The 24,358-nt window shown below is 42.7% G+C and overlaps 1 protein-coding gene across 1 annotated transcript; it reads right to left on the bottom strand.

The window, feature by feature from the left end:
- Positions 1-673: 673 nt before the first annotated feature.
- nsg2 (neuronal vesicle trafficking associated 2) lies at positions 674-18,098 on the bottom strand (the record flags this gene model as incomplete). The annotated part of the gene is made up of 4 exons (XM_080836145.1): positions 674-865; positions 1,022-1,132; positions 14,429-14,545; positions 17,970-18,098. The coding sequence occupies 4 exons, from the start codon at positions 18,096-18,098 to the stop codon at positions 674-676; spliced, it is 549 nt and encodes a 182-aa protein (XP_080692271.1).
- Positions 18,099-24,358: the final 6,260 nt, after the last annotated feature.

Genomic DNA, 24,358 nt, shown 5'->3' with positions numbered 1-24,358 from the left:
CATACAAACATATATTTTCTTCATGGAAAATTCTTTCACAGAACATCAATGTGTACAGCTGCAATGTGGACAATATTAAGGATGAGATTAAAAACGCCCTCCTCTTGAACCTGGTCAAAGCATGGATCTTTTCACATTTTTGGGAAATGAGCAGTCATTAAACTACAAGGAAACAATGAGCTTTGTTTGCTCTCTGACAACGACACAGAAAAACAAAAACAAATAAACAGAAAGAATGTTTTTTTAAGATCATGCCTTTGTACAAATAGTCTTCTTTCATCAAGTAGAAAACAGGAGTAATAATTCATTAAAAATAAATAGACAGCAATTAGAATGAAACTCAAGGAGATGATCAACACAGAGAGAAATGGTGGAGAGAGAGAGAGAGAGAGAGAGAGAGAGACAGAGGGAGACAAAAACAGAGAACAGAAGAGGGGAAAGCAAGTGAGGCACAACACATTCAGCAGAACTAGCTGGTACAGTTGGATGGTTGTGGTGGGACTTGACACATTACAGCCTCATCTGCTGATCCTCAGACGGATCCCACACACTTGCAATGATGGAGAAGGGACAGAGAGAGAGAGAGTAGCAGACAGAGTGGGATCCAGACTTGTAGATTGATTAAAGGAATGAAGAAATAAGTGAATGTGGGGTGGTTTCTAGACAACTGGGCTCACTGGCTGTCTGTGTTGGGCGGCTTGGCATCGTGAGGGGCCCCGCCTGCGGGCATCCAAGGGGAGACGGAGCGGGAGCTGGTCTGCTTGGCCACGCTGTAGTGGCTGATGACTGTGTAGAAACGACCCCGCGAGTTGGCATCCTGGGAGTTGTAGTACGCCTCCAGAGAAGCTGGGATGCAGCGCTTATGCTGTTGGTGGGGGGAGGGACAAGAATGGAGACATATCCCTCAGCTCAATGACATGATAAGAGAAACATCATGCTAGAATGGATAGACAGACAGAATGGACCACATGGTTGAATACTGTGGTTGGTTATGAGAGATAGGTGATGCACAGTGACTTACCTTATAGATGAAGCCTTCAGGGCAGGTATGGTCATAAGTGAAGGCCTTATACACCACCAGGAACACTATACAGGCCAGAAACGCCAGAGCCAGCACAATGAGGATAGTCACCTGAAAATCATAAATAATACACATTTAACCTGTGAGTCAACAAGTGTGTGGTTTCATTCACATGTATATGAAGAACAATTCAATTTAATTTCCAAAATTCTTCCGCTCAGAGTGAGACAAAGGCTTGGTCTCTGTGTATCCCTTTCTCTGCCTCTCTCTGCCTCTCTCTCTCTCTCTCTCTCTCTCTCTCTCTCTCTCTCTCTCTTTCTCCATTTCTCTTTTGTGAGATGTATTGATGCGTATGGATCCCTGGCAGGGACTCAATACACACCTTCCACTAATATTTATTCCCATTCCCATGCACAGCCTTCCTTCTTTTGTCTAACTCCTCACAATGGGAGATCGCTCCGCCTCACCACAGACAGAAAAAGAAATAGAGGGACAGGAAAATGTCCCTGTTGGGAAACTAGAGAGATAGGAAATCAGAGCTCATAGCGGCGGCATGCTAATTTGTTCATATTACTGTCAGCAATCGCCTGGTCCTTGGGCTCGCCATCAAACCCACTCTGCCAGAGCACATTTGTTACAACAAAGTGATGCAAACAAGGAAATCCGTGCTCACGCACGCTAGCGAAATCTGCCGCTTGGAAGATGCGTTTCCTCCCGCTGTCAGTCGAGACTACTTTGTCAAGGCGGATTAAAACAGAAAAAGGAGGGGAAATTTCCTGCCTCTCAGCACCAGCATATGAAACAGAGTGTTTCTGAGTAGTGCTTAATTAGAAATATGCAAATTAACTAAGAAGGATAAATGAAAGAAACACAAGGCGAGAATTGGCCTTTTTTTCAAAGGCTTCAGTCACTGTGTGTATCTGTGAGTCTATCTATCTCTCGGTGTGTATGTGTGTATGTAAGAAAGAGAGAGAGAGAGAGAGAGAGAGAGAGAGGGAGAGAGGAAGAGAGTCTAAAAGACAAAAAAATCTGTTTTATCCATGTGTGACAGATTAATATGATGTACTGTAATGTACTGTACAGCTCTGTCTAAAAATTAGTCTGGTGCCCCAGTAAAGCACAATTGCTCTGGGAGTACAGATCCCCGGAGCGTCACAAAGAAATTCCCAGATATGCCTGACTGAATGCCCATTCCACAACCCAAATGGAAATGTATTTTTTAAATGAAATAATTCGTCAGTGGCACGCGCCTTCATGGTTGTGACAGAACGCTCACACTCTCGCACCTAATTAAAAGACAGGGTGAGTGGTGTGACAAAACTAAAATGAACAAAAATCATTCCAGGAAATTCCCTTCCCATTCCACCATTCATTTTAAGCAGCCTAAGACAAAGAAGCACATGGGGAAGGATGAGTTCTCCAGAAATGTCTGGGCAGCACATTTCTTCCCAAGGTTAAGGCGAGAGATTAAGAAGGCAACTCGGTTTACTGGAACGCTGTCTCTTTCTGCTGCCTCCAAGCATGTGCAAATCAATCTGCTTCTTCTCTTTGTCTCAACACTGATTGGCTTTGACAGGCGTCACTCACCCCGAACTGTAATAATATTCATTGTTCTAACAAAGGTTCTTACAGTCTGGGGTGACCGTGCAAATATAAAATGCCTACAGTGTGCAACACCCTGAACGTTATGCCTCCTTGTCTTTTAATCCCAGTCTATCTCCATGCTGCTTGAAGAGGAAGACCTATAAATATTTACACTGCCCTTTGTCCATTATTCATAATCTCAATGAACCTTAAACCTCGGGGGATTTCTCTCTAATGCAGCAACTCTAATTTCCTCAGCACACTGCCTTAAGAGCTCACCTCCCCACCTCACAGCTGCCGGGCCAACCCTGGGATGGGACAGCATCGTGGGTGGTATTTCACAAGGGGCTCGGTAGGGGAAAGGCCAGGTACAACAAGGCTAAACCAAGGTTGCCTTTGGGTTGCTTGCTCTCTCTCTCTCTCTCTCGCGCCCCCCCAAAAAAACACACACACACACACAAACAAACACGACTGCGTAAAGACAGACCTTCTATTGTTCCTGGTGCTCATTTTTTTGGAAACATGAGAAAAATCTGAACAGGATTGAATCATGTTCATAACCATACATCATACAGTATGTGGATAGGAAAATGCATGACTGACAACTATAAAAGGGACTATGAAAGGGATACTGTTTTCACAAGAGTCCTCTTTAATCAGAAACCAATCAGATTTGTGTTGACTCAAACGAATGGCACATCAAAACTGGGTTACTTGGTAAGCACATGACCTTTATCTTCTCTATTCTGCACCAGGCGCAATCATACTTTCCCAGCAATGGGCATTAATCCTCTGAGTATCTGATTGTGGGTGACCCTGAATCGGGCCATTTGGAGGCTAAATGATCCTCTCTGCCACTGCCACTGCCAGGTGTCTGTGCGAAATGGCCATCCGCATTTGGGTCAATCCATGTCCACAATACATCATGCCAGGACGCACACCGCGGTGTGCCAGTCATTCACTCCACCGGAATATTTTGGGAGGCACTTTTGGGCCTCTACGCTCGCCAGAGGAAAGGCTGCCGTGCCTAGTCATTACCAAATCATCTCTGAGTGCAACGGGATCAGACAACAGCGCGCACTCACATTAGAAGGACACCCAAAATTCGCCCCGGAGAAAAAACACTCAAGGACAGGGCCACGACTGAATGAGGTCACTCTTGGTCCAGTCGCAGTGCGCAGCCAGGCTAGACAAAGCGCCATCTGCTTGCATGAGGATCTTGTTGTTTTCTTTTTTTTTGTCACATTTAACATATCCTATCGGTCGGAGTCAAGACTGTTATGGCTGTTGGGGCTATTGTTGTTGCTGTTGATGTTGTTGTTATTGCTGCTGCTGCTGTTGCTGTTTTTTTTTTTTTTTTTTTATGTTGCTGCCTGTGTTTCTGATGTCATGAGGATTTTGATGGTATAATCCATACTGCAGGCAGTTGCCCGTAATCCCAGCCTGGGATTTACTCCGTGTCTGTGAGTATGTGATGAGCTGGGAGGCATTAGAGGGGCTCGACTCTCTCATGTCTGTGGGTCCCTATATAAGCCTACAGTCAACTGGGTTTATAGGGGAGTGGGAATGGGAATATGGAGTCAACGCTAATCCAGCCTCACACAGGAGCCTGTGATGTTTTATCCCTCTGGTTGTGTTATGCTTACATTTGATTGACAATTTACATATACAGTATACTTTTGCATTATTTCACATGTCATATCCTCCATATTGGCATTGGTATACACAAAATGATATAGAATGCTGTATACAGGGTCGACAGACAAGACTATGGCAAAGATCCAAAAGTAAAGCAAATACTTCAGCCAAGTGGTGTGGTTAAGTTAAGGCCCCACTGCGGGAGAATTGGTTTTCTTTGCTACTGAGCTCCATCTAAAGTGATTGTAGATCACTTTTACACCACTGCCGTAAGTACAAATCATGCTTCAAGACCCCCTAATGAACGTTGTACACATGTATTTGTTGACAAGTTGCAGGATATAAAACCGGCAAAGACAACGGCAAAAGCCACAGAAGTATGTAGACTGACAAGGTAGAGTTAAATCACAAGATTTTCCACAAATATAACTCTGCATGGTTTTATTTATCGGACACCCTAACATAACCAAATAATAATAAAAAAAAGAATGACAAATTCAAATGTAGCTAAAATACCGTTCGCCTTTGGAGTACCATTGAAATGTTGTTGGCGACATTCTTAATATACATTTGACAGTGTAATTTATAACACGCTAGCTGAGTTTGGTTTTCAAGATTGCAAACTTCCAAGGCTTATTAGCGTGAAATTAACAAAGACTGATGATGAGAGATTAACTTTTTTGAATGCTAGCCTGAGACAGGAGAGGTCGATGACTTTGGGCATCTGGAATAATTACAAATTTCCGTAAGACAGGAATGACACCAATAAGGATACATCCTATATCAAATTCTTTCATAAATTACATTAGCAGGGATGTTTATGATGAAAAACTAGCAAGTCGACAACTTTCCTGACACAGCCAAGACAACCCTAGGGTTAATGAAATGATGTTCATGCAATATTAGGTCATATTAGCTACTTACTAACTGAGAGTGAGGTCATACCAGGAAATATCAGACTGAGGCTGTAACGATTGATACGGCAAAGCCTCAGTCTGATATTTCCCGGCATGACCGAACGGTCAAGGTTAGTAAGTTGTTCATTATATGGCATTTTTAGCTCCTTTCATTTTGTAAATGAAAAGAAATGGTCATTGTAAATAGAAAACATGTCATTTTCGCTGCTTCTAAATTTCCTCATGGCTTTTGATCGCTAATTTTGAAGATGACGTCAGAGGGCAATAAGGATCCGTATCAGACCGGCGAGGAGGTCAATACATGGCTGGCATGACTATCCATTTGCCAATCAGAACGCTCGTACTGTCGTTGCCATATAATAATAAAGCGTATTATCTGAGAGATCATGTTTATATACCTATAATGCCTTTTCAGGTCTGTGTGTGTCCATTAAAGTACTTGACATACATATTTTAAACTAAAATTCTAATTTTGGTAGAAGAATACCAAGTCACATGTGCTCTTTTACAGATAGGGACTTTAAGACTGTTTCTATAAAAGCCTCAGCTAGAAAACTTTGGTGGCAGTTCAGAGACAGACACAGGTCACATTAAACAGTGCAGAGTCATTCATCAGTGACTTCATTTTTCATCATCTCTGTGATTTTCTGTTCCTGTACCTACAGAACCACTCTCTACAGAACTGTTTCTGTGAAATCTCATCACACTTTTCCCTCCCCCCTTCTCTCTCTCTCTCTCTCTCTCTCTCTCTCTCTCGCTCACACACACACACCTCCGGATACTCCATCCTCCTCCATCTAATATTCATTGGCTCAGGATGCTGCCTGCCTGCTACTCTATGCTGGGGTCTGATAGACGTGCTGGAGTTATTAGTATTATCCTGCATTAACGACTTAATGCCTCTACGGATGATACCCGGCTCTGTGTTAAAACTCACCCAGCATGTGTTCATATGTACACAGAACCCATTTCTCCCAAGCAGCACAACCAGACAGACAGTGAGAGAGAGAGAGGTAGAGAGAGAAAGAGAGTAAGGGCAAGAAACAGAGAGAGGTAGAGAGAGACAGAGACAAAGAGAATGAGAGAGAGGCAAAGAGAAAGTGAGAAACAGAGATGGAGACTGGAAGAGAGATAGATAGAGAGAGAGAGAGAAGGGGGCTGTAAAGAGACACACAGACTGTCTCCATCTCCCTATGCGCCTAATGGTGTGGATATTGAAGTGTCAGCTCAATGGCTTTTCCTTGTCATTGACCTTGTTCTGTCTAACTCTCCACCTCACATTCTTTATGGTGCTGCAAAATGACATACACCCGCAGGCACAGGACCCCTTTCCAAGAAGTCAGCTGTGCCTGTACATGTCAAGTATTGTGTGTGATTCTGTGTGGGTGGGTGGGTGGGTGTGTGTGTGTGTGTGTGTGTGTGTGTGTGTGTATTTGTGTGAGTGAGTGTGTGTGTCAGTTGGCTTCTGCATGCATGTGTCTCAGTGTGTGTGTGTGTGTGTGTGTGTGTGTGTGTGTGTGTGTGTGTGTGTGTGTGTGTGTGTGTGTGTGCGTGTGTGGCAAGACATTGCTGACAACAGTTCTAGCTATGGCCCCAGGTGTAGTAGATGAGTCAGTAACTAAATCAATGGACCTCCACGGCAGCAGATAAACTCCATGTATGCAGCATGATGAGGTGGTGTGAGCGTTGATTGAGCTCAGAGCATAGAAGCAAAAGAGGCATTTATCTGTTCAGTTAATCGTGTGATGCAGTAGGTTCAGTCACCCACAAATGATCTGCTTGAGCAGATATTGAGCTGGGGTTGGATGGTATAGAGGAAAATATTGTATTTGTTCTGTCGTGTGTGAGCTGAATAGGTAAGAGCAGAAACACACCAGCCACTGGGATGGTGAGAGAGAGAGAGGGGGGGGGGTAGAGACGAATGACAGAGAAAGAAAGGAAAGATGATTGAGAAAGAGAGAATGCCAAAGAAGATAGAGACAGTGAGGAAAGATGAGAGAGAGAGAGAGAGAGAGAGAGAGAAAGAGAGAGAGCAAGAGTGAGAGAGGTAAAAGCATCAACGGAGTCTTGTGGTTAGGGAGAAGCGATATGACGCACACAATAACATCACCCTGGGAATTTGCTCAAACACATACACACACACACCTCCTGTGGGTGTTTCACCTTATCAAGTCAACAGCCACTCAACAACACCTAGGCATTCTATCTCCATCTCCCCTTATACACCCATGCAAGTTACCATGCCCAAACACACAACAATGCGTAATAGCCACAGGCTCCCCGGTGTCTCACATTAGAGGCAATGTGTACAAGTGGTTGGTTTATTCTATGTGGACAGTATCATTATACCCCACTGAGACCACAGCTGTCTGGGATGTTTGATGTTTCACCCCACTTCACAACAGCAGAGAACCCATTGTAGTACTGACTGAGCAGCTATCCGCAGGCTCATAGCAAATAAATAAAAGAACTCCAGAAGAGCAAAGAACTCAGGGTGGAGCGTGAAGCATATTCATCCTCACTCCATGCAGGTTCATTTATAATTATGTTAATGGCGTCCAATTAGGCCAGCTCTCTCAAGAGAGCCAGCATGGAAAAAAAAGAAAAACACTCAAAGTCCTTGGTTGCTCCTTCTAAACTTTTCTTTTAAGAGATAAAATCTGGGCTCCCTTGAGGCTCATCACACTTAAAAGACTGGCAGAGAGTGCAATGTGTGTGTGTGTGCCCGTGTGTGTGTGCCCGTGTGTGTGTTTGTACTCTCGATTGGGCAAGAGACCTGAAAGCAACAACAAGCCACACGTTTCCCCCCCCATTTTTTCTTCCTTTCCTCCCTGCTCAGCTTTTCACAGCTTCCAGTGAAGTCTGTTCTTAGTGCTGTGGATTATGTGTAGATAGACCCGAGCTTCTGCGTTACCTGCTCCATGAGATACTCTACTAACGAGGCTCGGAGGGTATGCAAATAAGCCACATTTGGTTTGCTAATGAGTGACTGGGTGGTTGGATATGGAGTTGTTGGGGAAAGTGAGGATAGTGTGTCTGTTTGTGTGTATGTGTTTGTGAATGCTTATCTGTGTGAATGCTTATCACTATATCTCTCCCCTCCAGCTAGATAATTGTGCCAAAGGTACCCTTAATATTGCAAAGTCACCCTCATTAATATTTGCCAATATTTTATTGTTTGGTATCTCACAAACACAGACAAACACAGACACAGACACAGACACAGACACAGACACAGACACAGACACAGACACAGACTCTTGGCTCCCAGAGGTTGTGTACCCCCTGAGGTTGTACATACATACAAACATGTATGTACACACACACACACACACACACACACACACACACACACACACACACACACACACACACACACACACACACACACACACACACACACACACACACACACACAGACACAAAAGCCACTGAGAATTGGTGGGTCTTTGTCCAGCGAGAGGACAGTGTCCACAGGGCCAGTGACCTTAGCCATATTAGTAACAGATAAAGTCCAGAAGGACAGCCAGCACCAACGCTGTGAGCAGTAATTGATCCCAAGGCTCTCCTCACATTATACCGTACAGGAAACACCGGAAAGAAAGAGGAACTCAACACTCCGTCCTTCCTGACCAACCATGTGCCATGGGGCAAAGATGAGGTTCAGAAGGTGGAAGGTAGCGTGATGGGTACATGGAGTTCTCAACCAGAGAAACTGAACAAAATCAATTACGATGAATCAACACTTGGGGAAATGCATTCATCGAATCAAGCTATTTTCAGAATCCATTCTCCCTTTATACTCAATCAAAAGAAGAATATATTTCAGAATCGAAATTGTAACACACCTTGAAATTCCTTGCTGTTTTCTTTGCCATCTAAAGAAGGTGACAAAGACAGGGGGGGAGCAAGATGTCTGAGATGTTTTTTTATTCCTTCACAAAAGGGAGCGGAGAAATTAATCAGACTCAGAACAGAGTAAAAGCCATCTGGACTCATCAATCTTCCAGGATTTTTTTCTTTTTGCTCGCACAAAAGCCTCTCGCTACCCCTCCCGGGCTTGACTCCGTGTCCCCTTTAACATGACAAATGGCAACAGCATGGAGGCAACGGGACCCGCACACCCTGATGATTGCTCTTTTAGGTCTGATTCCCGAATGGAAGCTATGGTCTGGGAAGACGAGGCCACAGAGCTGAGACAGGAGGCAAGGCAAGCCAATAATCAAAGAATAATCTTTTAAATATCCACTCACAAAGGAGTACACTTGTCTCTGAATGCATATACTATGGCCACGCTCAGTGGATAAAGAGAACAGCAATAATGGGTTGGAGAAATTAAATGCACTAGCAGGGAATGTAATACATGTTAGCAGAGATGCATTTCAACTTGTGTGGGTTGCCTTATGATCTGCCAGGCACAATCAAACAAAGGAGGACTGTGTGTAAACAAAATGGTATCATGTTTCACACCATGACGCAGTTACATCTGTCAGATTCAATCACCATGGTGCTGAAGAAAGTAAAGATCTGTGGGTTTATATGTGGACTTAAATCTGAGGCTCTGCTAACTACTGACATAGTCTTTGACACAGGAGGACTTGGAGTACATGCATCCATAAGTAATAAAGGCTCACAGCCAAGCTGGATCAGCATGGAGATGAAGTACGCTGATATACGCAAACACTCAACACACACACACACACACACGAAATCAACACACACACACACACTCAACACACACACACACACACAAAATCAACACACACACACACACACACACACACACACACACACACACACACACACACACACACACACACACACACACACACACACACACACACACACACACACATACACACACACACACACACACACACACACACACACAAACACAAACACACACACACACAAACTGCTGGCCAGTGTCCACAGAGATGGCTTCACTTAATAACCAAGAGTTAAGACCAGGCATGAACATAAGTGTCCAGAGGTTTACTGTGCTTAAGTGTCCATCCTGCAAGGGGCTTGGCTGAGTGCCTCGGAAGAATGCTCATGGACCACTGGCTCCAATAAAAGTAGATCTCAAAGAAAAACGTGATGGAACAGCGACTGCTGTAGATGCATAATTCAAGTGCACACTTCAGCTCATTCTCAGGCAGACAGAAAGACAGACAGTCACACACACACACACACACACACACACACACACACACAGACACACAGACACACACACACACACACACACACACACACAGACACACACACACAGACAGACACACACACACACAGGTCAGGTGATGCTTGGAAAATTAATGAGATAAGGCTTTTTTCGGTCTCTGTCTCTCTATCTCTCTGCCCACGTATCTCGCTCATTCTCCCTCTGGTCTCTACAAAATGGTAGACTAAACAATAGCACTTGGCGTGTAGGCGGATATGTCAGGATCTCAGCTTCCAACCAATACCCCCTGGCATCTGCTACAGAGCACACACACACACACACACACACACACACACACACACACACACACACACACACACACACACACACACACACACACACACACATTCACACAAACACACATTTTTTTATTTTTTTATGCCAATCTTTTATCAGGCTTTACTTCACAAGCTCCCCTTTCTTTCATCTTTGGGTCTTGTTGGTGGGGCCAAAATATCATTGTTGGAGGATTCGGCTCACCATCCTAAAATGCAAATGTATATATAAAAAAAAATTCATACATTCTCAGATATGTTTGACAGCCTTGTACAGGTAGTAAATGTCTGCTTATTTTCAACCAAAATGTAACAGAATACTGTAGGGCAATAGGAGCATTGTGTATTCAGTTGTTTGTTTACTCGTATCTGGTTTAGTTTGCAAAATTATTTTATGTATAGTGCTTGCAGTCGTTGAGAGCATGGGGGAGTATCAAATTTGAAAAGATGCCTCTCCAGTTTACAGCTTCTAGTGAATAAAAATATCTCCAAACGGACAAATCAGTAGAAGTGGGACACCTCTACTGTATATCACACTAACTAGCTTGACTGGGTACAGTGAAACAATACTTTTTCTGATTGCTTCTATATGGCAAACCTCTAGCGGCAGTTCAGTGTTAGAAATTAGCCTTACAAACAGACACCCAATCCAACCCATTCTCTCACTATCCCCCCTCCTCCTTTTCTCCCCTTCCCCCTCCTTAATTGAGGCGTCTTTGTAATTTCCTCTTTTTTAACTTTAACAAGCTACGCTAATATGTTCTGCTCTGCAGCATAACACACCAGAGAGACCTCTGCTGCTCGGCTTCCATTGTTTTGTCTGTTTCCTGGAATGGGGGTTGAGAGGAGGGAACCGCGCCTTCATTTGCAGATATAATCGCTGCAGGGAATTCTATCGGCACACACCTGGGACCAATCACAGCAGAGTGGGCCTAGGGCGCAGGCGTCATCTGTCAACGTTATCTCCAGCACAGAGGCAGGCCCCTCATCCATTGGGACTATCTGCATGCTGCCAGGGCCCTGTCCATTCACATCAGCCATGCCAAAGAGCACTGCAGCCTCCCCCGAATGCTGTCTAACAGGAGTGAATCAGACTAGCATCTGAACTCAAGAGCCTGAGCATTAACTCTTAAACACTGCAAACATCAGGCTGAACCAGGGTTACGCTGGTCATTCAATCCACCCAAGGAACTTAGATTTCAAACTCATGGAACTCGTGGTAATAAGTGAGGAACATGGTGATGTTTTATAGTGTACTACACTTCACAAAAACTTAAAATGTAAAATACTACTGTAAAACACAGTGCTAGAACAGATTATTTTCCATGCAGTAAACAGTATATCTACAGCACTAAAATCAGCCTTTAACCATCCTCTATCCATGGTGCTAAAAATTGTGCTTTACCCTGTGTACTAAGACAGCATTGATTAACATCAATCCCAAAATCCCACTTAGGTTTTCTTAACATGACAGCCTTGAAATTGTATTAATTTAAATATTCCCCAGACTACATGTAACGGTTCAGTACTTGCGTTAGGAGGGGCTTTGCCTATGCCTTCCTCCCCCTCAACTTACAATGGGAGTAAAAATATCCTATTTCAAAAGCAAACACACAATGGGATCACTGAAGCTTCACCGGCCCCCACTCCTTGAACTGTAGTAAAGATGGATGCAATGCCAGCTCCCCTAAACAAACAGGCCTCAACACTTCCTTCATTTATTTCGAATTCATGATGATGCTCTCATTGGCCAGCTCTTTAAGTGACCTTTATTTCACAGGCCAAACTCTCACTCTCACCATTTCTTTCACTCTCTGTTCTCCTCTCAATTCCTCTCTTCGCCTCTTCTACTCTCTTCTTGACTCCTCTACTCTCCTGGGCTTCTCTCCCTTTGCTATTCATTAGGTTGAAACACTCAACCCTGTTGGCCCTTCACATGCATTAGCATCAGCTGCCTCCTCTCTGGAAAGCCTCCTTTCCCTGTTCCTCTGTCTGCACTTAACAGCTCAGTGAGGGCCACCCACAGGTCTGCGGGCCTGCAGGCCAGAATCACTGAGAGGATGTCAGAGTTGAGGAGCACTGGAGCGGGTGAGATGTGTAAGAGTGTGTGTTTCTGCAAATGCTCAGGTGTTTATTAAATTAGTCACAGAACACTGAAGGACTTCATTGCTGCCATCTCAACAGTAGTTATTATGAAACCTGATTACCTATGGCAGGTGACCTAACAGTCTTTGTCAGGGGCGGAGTGGGACACAAAAATCCACCGGGACAATTCTGACTGCACCGGCCCACCACCGGCCCATAACGTGCCCACAACGTGCCCACAACTGGCCCAACCCGCATCCCCTCCACCTCCCATATATCAACTACAGAAACAAACGGGCGGCTTTTGATCATTATTGTTAGATTTAGAGTTGATGTGTGGGTGACAGACATGACAGTGACAGTGACAGTGTATTTGTATATACTTCGTCCCGTATTGGCTCAAATGTTATGCTAATTCGCAACAATGTGTCCTGTCAACTCACTCGCACCTAGTTGACGGCTGGTTGAATAAATCCGTAATTCTTGTACATTTTGATGCACTTTCCTCCAGCATCCGCCTCTTTTTCAGTCTGGCCTTTTTGCCCCCTCCTTTCTCCTTTCTCTTATGTCCCTCCATCAGGTCCGCTTCACCTGCTCTCTCTCCCTGATAGCCGCTAATTTATCTCCCTAGGTTCACTTGATAAAGGCAGAACGATACGCATTTCCCATGATGCTTTGCTCCGACTATTCTACATTCAACAAAAAAAAACCGAATTAAATCGCTGGCCAATTTATATTTGTGGTCATGAAAGTAATAGAGCGTCTGAATAAAAAGAATTACATCAATATAGGAGGCTAAACAAAAATCAGAAGGTTGGATTGATGGGAGTGAGTTTGACACACACCATAGGTGTGATGTACAGAGACAAATAGTGCTATAAATAGTGGTTGGACTGCTCAATCTTGTAACTCTTGGAGAACTTAGAGATTTTCCCGGGACCAGGATTTGACGTATAATCAAATTCGATGGGCCGCTCATGAATTTGATGCGACGGCTGTGAAGGCCGGTCTGCAGGCTGGTTCTCGAGAGATTATTGGCCTACCGGCCGACCGGGAAAAATCCCGGTGCTCCCGATGGCCACTCCGCCCCTGGTCTTTGTCTAGAGACAAACCTGCTTTTGTCACACTTTGATAAATCTGTCTTTTTTTGCTGTCTGCTGTCATGACAACTTGATGCCAGACAAGTCTCCCTCTGTGACATAAAATGTATGGAACTATTCTGGTGTCAAAGACGTCCTTGGCTTCAAAGACAGCATGGAAAGTCCAAGTATCTATTCATTTCTTTAGATTCAGGTACCACATCATATTAAGCTCTTCTAAGCTTATATCAAGCTCTCCTCTTGGCACCATTTGCTTAAGTAGTTCATGAATGATATTACTACTACTAATAATATTAAACACTAACATGCCTACCTGACAGGACACCTAATCCTAAGTACATCTCAATTGTAACCAATGACCAGAGTTTTTTTGAGTTAGTATGTAAGCGTCAAGTCCTAATAACTGAGTCATAATTTTAGTGTGTGTGTGTGTGTGTGTGTGAAAGAAGAGGCAGAAAGAAAGAAAGAGAGAAAGAGCCAGGAAGAAAGAAGAGAGAAATAAAGAAAGAAAGAGCAAGGAAGAAAGAAAGAAAGAAAGAAAGAGAGAAAGAGCAAGGAAGAAAGAAAGAAAAGAAAGCAAACTGTACCTTGAGTCTCTCAGACACTCCATCGGTGATGCTGATGGTGAACTCCTCCACTTTTGGTACCTTGAGTTTGGCCTTCTTCTGCTCCGCCTGATACTCGGCCCTGGTCTTCACCACCACCTGAGCACAGCAGCAGCCCCAGTCAACATCAGATAAAAAACACAGTGATGGCTGAGGGTGGGAACCTTTAGTCAAAAGTGTAATGGCTACTGACAAAGTGCAGTGAATTTGGAAAATCCCATTAAGTAATCTGGAACTAGGGCATGAGGTTTTCATCTGGTTTCTTCTAGAAACTTGGATGAATATAAATGAAAATGTGATACTTTAATTGAATTCCTGTGTCTGCTCCTTGAGGCTTTACATAAATATGCCGTTCACACAAATGTATCATAATGTTTCAGTGTCCATACTCTCCAGTTGCATATGAACCAGCTTACCAAAAGATCACATTAACAATTTACGATTTTCAAGTTGATTATACTTTAGCTCACACTAACATTTATAAGACTCATGAACTCATATCCTCTCAAGAAACGTCCCTTTCAACTAAAACAGTGTGCCGCTCAAAGTCCCCCACATATTTCTCCATACGTTGCCATAGGAATCCTACAACCTACTTGTTTAATTAGACATTTATTATCACCTTTATCTGTTCATTTATAAGCTCTGACACAGCTCTCCAGATAAGGGGCGGATCAGGGAAGGCTTTCGCCGTGATTACTGGCTTGTGCAGCTGTTCCACGTCGGCAGAGAAATTAATGTCCTCTAATGCCCCTTACTGCCACAGGAGCTCTCCACCACTCGTCACGCACTCCACAATTACGCCTCATCCGACTGTCTCCCAATCACTCCTTCTCTCTTTCTTCTTTGCCCTCTCTCTCTATCCCTCTCTCTCTCCAGATTACTGTCTCAGATCGGCTGCCTCCTTACTCCTCCTTCCCCATTCCATCAGCTGGAATCGCCCACTCCCACCAACCCTCCACTCCCCCCCCCCAACTACACCTTTCACTCTGGGTTGCAGCAATCTGACGTGGGGGGCGGTGGAGGGTTGGGCTATCCCCCTTGGTCCAGCCAGGCCATGTGCCAGACTGGATCAATCAGAGTGATGATGCTTGTCCCGTAAATATGATGAGTTGATAAAGAAGTGGCAAGGAGCTTAATCGGGAAATGGTGTGCTGTATGAGTAGGCTGGTGATTTCAGTGTAAGTCTAAAGTGATGGATGCCCCAACCATGTCTGAATGAAGCAGAGGTGGAAACGGGGGCTTGGGCAGTAGGGTGGAGAAAGTGGAAGAGAACAGTGAAGTAAACTAAGAGTGCTCGACTTGTATTCCCCATGGTGTAAATCTGAACAATTCACTTCAAAAAAACTTCACTTCAACTCCTGTGATGTTTCTTTTACTCATTCAGGAGTCTTCTGGGGACTCTCTCTCCACTGTGAGAGCGCGCGTGAAATCAAAGACAGTAGCATCATTGCCAGTACATGAAAAAATAACAACCTGCTGCTAAGCTTTGCTGAGCTGTTCCACGCTGTACTGACAACAGGCGAATCTCCGCTTTGATTTTGCACAGAATCTCCCAGTTGAAAATCTCCTGCACCCCCACCACCACCTCTGGCACCACTACCACCAGCCCCCATCAGTCTCAGGGAGGCCCCTGCTGCTTAAAAGCCCACCCCGTGTCACTCCAGATTGGATCAACGCTAATTCCTGCCCAATCCCTCGCCAGGCAGTGGCTGCCAGCAGATTGCCCTGCTGCCCTGGCCTGGCCCCTGGCTCTGGCTTGTGGTCAGCTGCACACATGTGCTGAGGCAGGGTGGGCCGACACATCGCACAGACATGAACTCTCCTCCAGATAGAAGATTGAGTCCGATGTCAGAATGTGTTCAGCTCTAATCTGCTTCATCATCTGACTTCAGCTTGATGGCGTCAGTCTAGTCTATAGGATGGACTCGCTTCATGATGTTCAAGTTAAATACATATTACTACTACTAGGCTTGCTCCAGGGCTCTGTGCCAATTCACAAATCGCCCAACCCATATCTACCAGCCATTTCCCACCCCCCCAATCTCTCTACTCTATCTTCTACATAGGAGGCAGTCAAGCCCACTTCCTGTGATGAGATTTTGGGCTTAAGATCCCAGGCAGACATCATCTCAATAGAAGTGGATTTCATCTTTCCCGTGCACTCCATATGTCATCAAATGATTTGTGAGGATTTGTTGGCAGCTTATATTTGTCCTTGTCTGTGGTCACAAAGATGCAGAATTGTTGAGAATAGTCAAGGAATTATTTTTTAAACCCACTCGCTCCAAAGCAATCCACATTCCTGTTTGTTTTATCAAGACTTTGTGTTTCTTTCAGGGTCATGTAAAAAGTACACTGAAGCTTTTCATATTGAAGGTGAACCATGCTGCGTGGTCCAAATATACTGTATACTTACTACAAGACTATCTATTGGGCCAACAGTGGGCCAATGGGTTGCCAGGGAAACATCAGTGGGTGACACACCAGCCTTGAGAACAAATCATATCATGGCAGATCAAAATCATGCCAAATCACAGCTGAATCTGAATCATACATCACAGATGACAGATCCAATGCTGTGTGCTCTGGCTCCCCAGATGAAGAGTGTAAACATGGATTTGTACCAGAAGGTGCATCACCAGTTTTCAGCATCTACATGCATCTTCAATCAAACAGCCTCTGTCTGCAATCTCAAATGAGCCAATCTCTCCTCTCCTCTCCTCCCTCCCTCTCTTTCTCTCTCTGTTTGTTATGCAGGTCAATAAAGAATCAGACTCCCCAAGGACTATCCAATAACGGTGAGAAGGCAGGATGCCAGCCTGCCCCCTGTAAAATATGACAACAAGACAAAGGGGGGTGGTGGACCTGTCTAGGCAGCATGACCAAAGAGTGATGGGGGATGTGTGCGTGTGTGTGTGTGTGTGTGTGTGTGTGTGTGTGTTAGTGTGTATGTGTGCGTGCGTGCCCGTTTGTACGTGTGAAACGGAGGGTGTGAGATGATTGACAGGCAAGTCCAGTGAGGAGCCACAGTTAGAGGGCAGCTCCGTCAGCAGAATCTTGAACAAGGGCTGAAGCACTACTTCAAACATATTGTACATCACACTAACCTATATGACAGAGACATGCCAGACAAGACAGTCATGGCCCAAATCACATAAAATAAATGACCATAAGTAAAGACCTTTCTGTTTGACATTTTGGGTGAAGGCATATTACATATTTATTTTCTAAAACCATCAAAATATATTATTTTGTGTCTAAAATGACTGACCTGGTATACTGGATTATATCATATAGCAGTGTGTGCAGTACCATGGCAGAACATTGTTTCTATCCATGTCATAATTTCACAATATGGAGACATCCAAATGACAAAGTCATCTATCTAGGTTATTTGCAAGGTAATGTTTTCTCAAATACCTCAGGAGGAACACTAAATTGAGGATAAATTGCTGCGACTGACTGGGTAATATACAGCAGTGCTGCTAGTAAACAGCGGGGAGAGGCTAAGGTACCTTACCTTGTCTGGGGCTTGGTACTGGAGATTACAGACATCCAAAGGCGTGATGAGGGGCACGTTCTGGAAACCATCCTCTATGCTAACCGCTTTGGCGCCTTTGTCTTGAAGATTACTCCCCAGTTTTACCATTTTTACCAAAGCAAGTATCCCTTTTAGCGAACCTATAAACGCAGAACAAAAATCTGATGTAAAATTGGGAACAGAGGGAAAACAACAGTCATTCCTCAAACAACACTATTTGTCATCAGCCCAGAAACAGCACTGGCGTCTTTGAAAAGGCAATTATAACCTTTCTAACGTTATGCTCAACGAATGTGTGTAAAATAAGCTGTGTCTAATAAACCCTTATCTTTACTGTTCAAATACCTCCCAGAGATGAACTATTAATGTATCTGCTTGCAAACACCAGGTTTCGCGTTTACAACATAACATACATAAAATAAACCACATTTGCACCTGGATGCTTCTTATTTACACAAAATAAATACGATTCGACTCAAACGCCGTAATTCGGTGGGCGTTTTACGCAGTTCACAAACAAGCGAGCAACAAAATACTAGTAGCTCCAACTGTTTCAACATCGTCTAAAACATTAAACTGTTTTTTTTTGAAGATAACTCACCTGCGAATGGATTCCTTTTAGGTAAACTAAGATGGCGTGAATTCGTACCAAACGTATTTTTAGGGTTTGGGTAGATAAGGAGTGGCAGCACAAAGCCGGGCAGATACGCTCTCGGCTTCAGAGGGAGAGCGCGCGGTGCTGATGCGGGGAAGGTGTATAGCAGCTCGAGTAGCCAACCGCAGCAACTGACGGCCCTCAGATCCCCGACCAGCGCTCAAATCCAAACGCTGCCTTGTAACCCCAGGCTTCACAACGACGCCACTAGGGGGAAACTAACGGAAACTCTCCGCTTGTTTTACCCAGACCTCGAGTAAACTTCGGTCACTATGTAGCCAAATAGGTCTCTGTGTAATCCCACCTCTCGTTTGCCATCTAGTGTCAGACAGCGAAACATTGGTACACATCCTAGCTCTATGGGGTTGGCCCTATGTAGTTGAAAAACGCCTCTAGACGTAGGCTACAACATATATGAATGGGCTAATACTATACGTTTAAGACATCGTAGCTTAAAAAGCCTAAAAATCAATGCTAAACTACAAAGCCACTAACACCCGTAAAAAAATGTCAATGTCTTAATTTCGATCTGTTTTCATAATATTAAAAGTTACTTCAAAATAAATATTCAATAAAGAATAATATGTTACAAACTGTGAGAATGAATATAGACATTATATTAAAATAAAGCTAGCATTTGTTATTAACTGAAATAAATAGCTAATTATTAATTAAATCAAAAGGTGCAACAGCACATACCTGTAAATACAGTAAAGTACTCAATTTTGATAGCCCCTCAGGAATGCATAAATCCCCTAAATAGTAGCCTACGTCAGTGTTATTATGAGCCAAACATTTTACTGTATTCAGACTTTAGAGATTTAGAGCAAATGCAGATTAAGAGTGGACAGGCCAATCCTATTTAAAATAATATTTTCCCAGTGATGTGATCCTATACCATCATCCAGGTTCAGCATTGCTTTTGTTACCTCTCCAAGTACTGCACAAAGGATCCCTTCCTGAATACAATTATTATTTTTTTATTTTATTAAGCAACATTACCATGATGACCTACTTGATGTGATTCAATGGCTATTAGACAATGTCTATTAAACACCTTCATGCAAAAATATATTTTATTAATACGTAATAATATAAAAATATATTTATGTATATACTATTTTATATATATATACACTAACATAACTCCGCTGTGTCAGGTTCTGTTCATCCTGTCTGGCTTTATTTTTTGCTAGTGACCGGCGGACTATATATTATCCCTTACATATTATCAGTTTGAGCTATACTGAATAACTGTGATTTCAATATTTTGTAACAAGTTAATTTACCTAAAGCAACGGCTACTTTTGATAGGATGGACTAGGATCAGAATTCAACCCTGACCTTGTCTTGGGTTCTGAGGCACAATAAACTATACCTGTCTGCACCTAATATAACTGACTAGATTTGATGGATGTCAGATGCCTTAAGGCAGCATAGCTGTATAAACACAATTCAAATTTACGCAAGGTATTTTAAATATTTAAAGGGTGTATCTATGTACCAGGCCATCATCTCATGGGTTTGACATGGGGTGAGGCTGAGGTCAAAGGTCGTTTGGGGCATTCAAGGGACCACTACCCCAGGAGATAACTTTTGCTGAAAAAGGGCTTTTCAACAGCTGTTTCTGCAAAAGGTCAAAGGTTAAGTTTCCAAGGGCACTAAAGTGCTCATGTTTCATCACAAGTTCACCAAAGCCTTAACTTCAGGCAGGGAGCCACTTACTCCCGCAGCTTCTGCTGAGGAGCTGAATGTCTAATTACAGTGTGTCTACACATCAGACACAGCACTGCAGGAGACTATGGTGCATTTCTGGATATTCATTTTACCCTGCAACTGGGGGTGCAATTCAGGGTTGGTAGACTGGCCCACTGAAAAGTGTGTGTCAGCTGTGTGTGTCAAATGTGTCAAGCACCCTATAAAGCTCCACTTTGATGTGTTTCATGATTGTTTAGAGTTTGTGCACGCCATCTTCTCTACTTAAGTGCTGTTGCTGAATGCAGGCTAAATGAAAAAATGAGACTCCCCCCCTTCCCTTCAGTCTGTTTGTGCTGACTGAAGGGTGTGCTGACGTACATAAATGTGACAAAAGAGTAACTTCTTACCTAGAATAAAAAGCAACAGAATTTGCCAGCTGTTATCTGCGAACTGCACATGGCTCGATGGAATAAAACACTTCAACATGCAGTTCTGGAGAGCTTCTTTTAAAATGTTGCATTACATTGTACTTTGTAATCCTTTTGGTTACAGAATTGGACTTTTTTTTTTGATGACTATAATATTCCAAACAAAGTGTGACCTCCAAATCTAAAAGGTGTTTGTGAAGTATAACTCCATAAGCCTTACAGTAGTTTCAGACATAGTTTTAGTAATCATTGTGCTAACGGTATTACTGCCATTTCAGTTGCAGTAATGCAGGTTTCGGGACTATACATGGGACCCATTTTGTGCAGTTCAGTGCAGTTACTGTAAAACTGGCAAATTTAAAGTGTGTTAATTTGTCCAGACTTACACTATGGTTTTTAGCACTGCACTGTGAGTTTTTAGTTAGGAGAAGTATTAAAGGTGCAGTCCTCGGACCCTGGTGAGGTTGGTGATATTTGAACTCAACAACCAATCACATATACCCCTCCTTTCCATGCCCTTGAAGCCAAGCTCCTTTATTTCCCAGTTTCACAGCCTGTATTGTTCAGGAACACCAGACTTTTTCTGTGTGCGCACACCTGACAGACAGCCAGAGGAATGTGAGCGGAATATTGCTGAATTCAACGAAAAGTGTGAAGGATTTTAATGAAGGACCGTACCTGTAACATGTTTCTCTACTGTCTTCATTCACGGCTGTTGCAGTATCACTGCGCTCCACTCTGCCTTCGGAGCCACTATAGCACCCTGTAAATGACATGTGGGGGACATGGGGTTTCAGGTTCTAAGAGTGGGGTCAAACAAAAGGTTAACGTAACCCAGAAATAACGTTACTTCCACAGCTGAACCTCAAAGGGGCCAGTTCACACAGAAACTGGGTCTCGCTCAAATACACTCAAAGCACGATTCCTTTGGTAGCTATGGTTCGGAGCCACTGCCAGTCCCATAACATAGGAATATTAGGGACATAGGGATAGTGTAGACAAGATTAAAGGCTCTGTGATGTATTACTTCAATCGCAAAATTAAGACAAAAATCTTTGTTATGGCATGGACATATGGAATATGTGCCAAGCCAATATTGTGCCACTATGGTGTACGGTATAAGATAAGACTTCCCTTATGTCCGTTTGAAAGCCTTATATATTTAATGATGTAGGTACATGATCTGTATGCAAAGAAAGTACAACTTTCAGCCATGGGCATAATAACCCTAAGCCTCCAATCATTATTCACAGCAGAGCACTAAAGTCCTCCTGATCTTCTAACACAGCACAGAGATTTTGTGGCTGCCTCAGTATAATATCATGTCAGACTGAACACTCTGCCGCAGATTGTAACTTTTGAAGTGAACCCACGGTCAAAATATGTGAAGGCACATGGCTTCTGCTACTGTGGGTAATGATTTTATTTAAGTTGGTGGGAGATATGCAAATGTGCTGGATGACAGTTGTGTTAAGGGGAGATCATTGGTTCACCCACTGGGTACAACTCTGTGATGTGTTTCCTGTTGTCCCTGCTAATGGCTGTCTGGGCAGCAGTCTGGATGGGCTCAGCAGAAAGCTTTGTTTTGGCTGACAGAGAGAAAGAGGCATGATGTCAATGGGAACTTTTTGCAAGGCTTTGGCCCAGAGCGAGCACAGGCACACACAAACACGAAAGAGCGAACTGCAAGTATACAAGGAATGATGTCAAAGTTTGGAGTACACAGAGAAACATGGCAGAATGACAAACTTAACATAGACCTGAAATAATACTACATATTACTACCCAGACTATCAAACATCAGGACCAACAGTATGTCTCTGGTAAATGCAGTAACACATTTTCAAAATTTGTGACGCTCTGATGTGTAGCTGAGGTAAAATCAGACTAGACTTCCATGCGTTTTGTAGTCAGTATATTAAAAAAAAAACTCTAGGAAGACTAGAAGGAAAGTGCCCAAAACCACTCAACCAGTTAATCACTGCTGTGACCCCATTAGGACGTGAGAGGTAATGGTGGCCCAAATTCATGTCCTCATCTGGGAATGGTTTATGCTGGTATATAACAAATTGAAGAAATATGAGAATAAAAACTGACTCAGTACACAACAGTAAGAATGCCCTATTTGGTTATTATCTACATAATAATGTATTGATCCCTCAAGGGAAATGACTGGTTAGAGCAAAAAGTTGTTCTGTATGTTCTGCAGTATGTGTTATAATTTCACATTTCGTGACAAGGACTAGTCTTCACTAAATGTATAACTCGGGTGCCTTCTGCTTATAGTTGTGCGTCACTATCTCAGTACTGAACCGAGCCTGCAGGAGGAGCTGCTGGGAAACTGGTGAATGTCTTTACTCAATAATCCTGTGCATGACCTGAACAGGGGGAGGTAGGGTTCCTTTGTGTGTGTAGATGGGCATATAGAACCAGGCAGGCCACATCTCAACGTCTCATCACAGTTAGGTTTTATTCATTCAACATTTCACATTACAAATATTTAAAAATTATGCATATTGTTATAAATAGTTGGCTGCAAACAATTAAATAACATTAGATTTTTCTTTTTGTCGTTACACTAGCACTTTTACAGACCAACTCCTAGAATATGGACATTTGTATTACATAACTTAATTAGAAAGAAAAATACAAAAATAGGAACTTATAAAGTGAAATGACAATAAAAATTAAGGTGATATCTTAAGTAAAAAATGCTATTAATAAATACAACAACCTTCTCATACACAAAAACTATTGAAATTTTGCCATTAAGTAACATCATTAACAGACAAATATTTAAATATTTATTCTCCTTCAGAAAATGTGAACCATATATTGTGGAGCACAATATAGCAATTAGTAGAAACTAGACACTTTAACATATTAAAAGCTTCACCTCAAAAATATAACAAAAATCTGATCAAAATTATAAAAATTAATTATACATTCCAATTAAAAATATACCAATAAACAGCTAAATACATTATTGACCTAATAATTACAATGCAATCACAGTAGCTTGAAATAATCAAAATAAGCAAATGAGCACAAAAACTTTAATGTTTTAAAAATAACTTCAATTATTTATATTAGTACAAATAGTCTTGTTTTTTTTCTTTTTACAAACACCAGCATGTAAAGGATTACAATAACAGTAGAAAATGACTGTGAAAAACATTAACATCCTTTTTTAAATGTTTGCAATTAAAAATGGCATTAAAGAATTACATTGCAAAGAGTCTTTATCTGGAAAAAAGTTTAAAAAAAAAACAAAGAAAAAAAAAGTATTGCACATAACAACTCGAAGTTAACTTGCAACATCTACCACATTCAAGTCTTAAAGTTCCCCTTCCGCAAAGACAAAGAAAAATTAAAGAAAGAAAAAAGAAAGAAAATGTTTACGCACTTAAAAACAGATAGCAGGGATGAGTCTAATGTTTTTAACAGTGTATTTTTTTTGACGTTACAACACTGCTAATTTCATTCGATTTTTTTCTTTTTTTTTGTATCTTTGTAATTCTTTGAGGATTCTGCAGAGGCCTGGATGGGGGGCGGGGGGGGGGGGGGGGGGGGGGGGGCGGGGGATC

This window comes from Sprattus sprattus (genome assembly GCF_963457725.1).
Source record: "Sprattus sprattus genome assembly, chromosome: 1".
NCBI lineage: Eukaryota > Metazoa > Chordata > Actinopteri > Clupeiformes > Clupeidae > Sprattus > Sprattus sprattus.
This window is presented reverse-complemented; position numbering and strand designations above follow the sequence as displayed.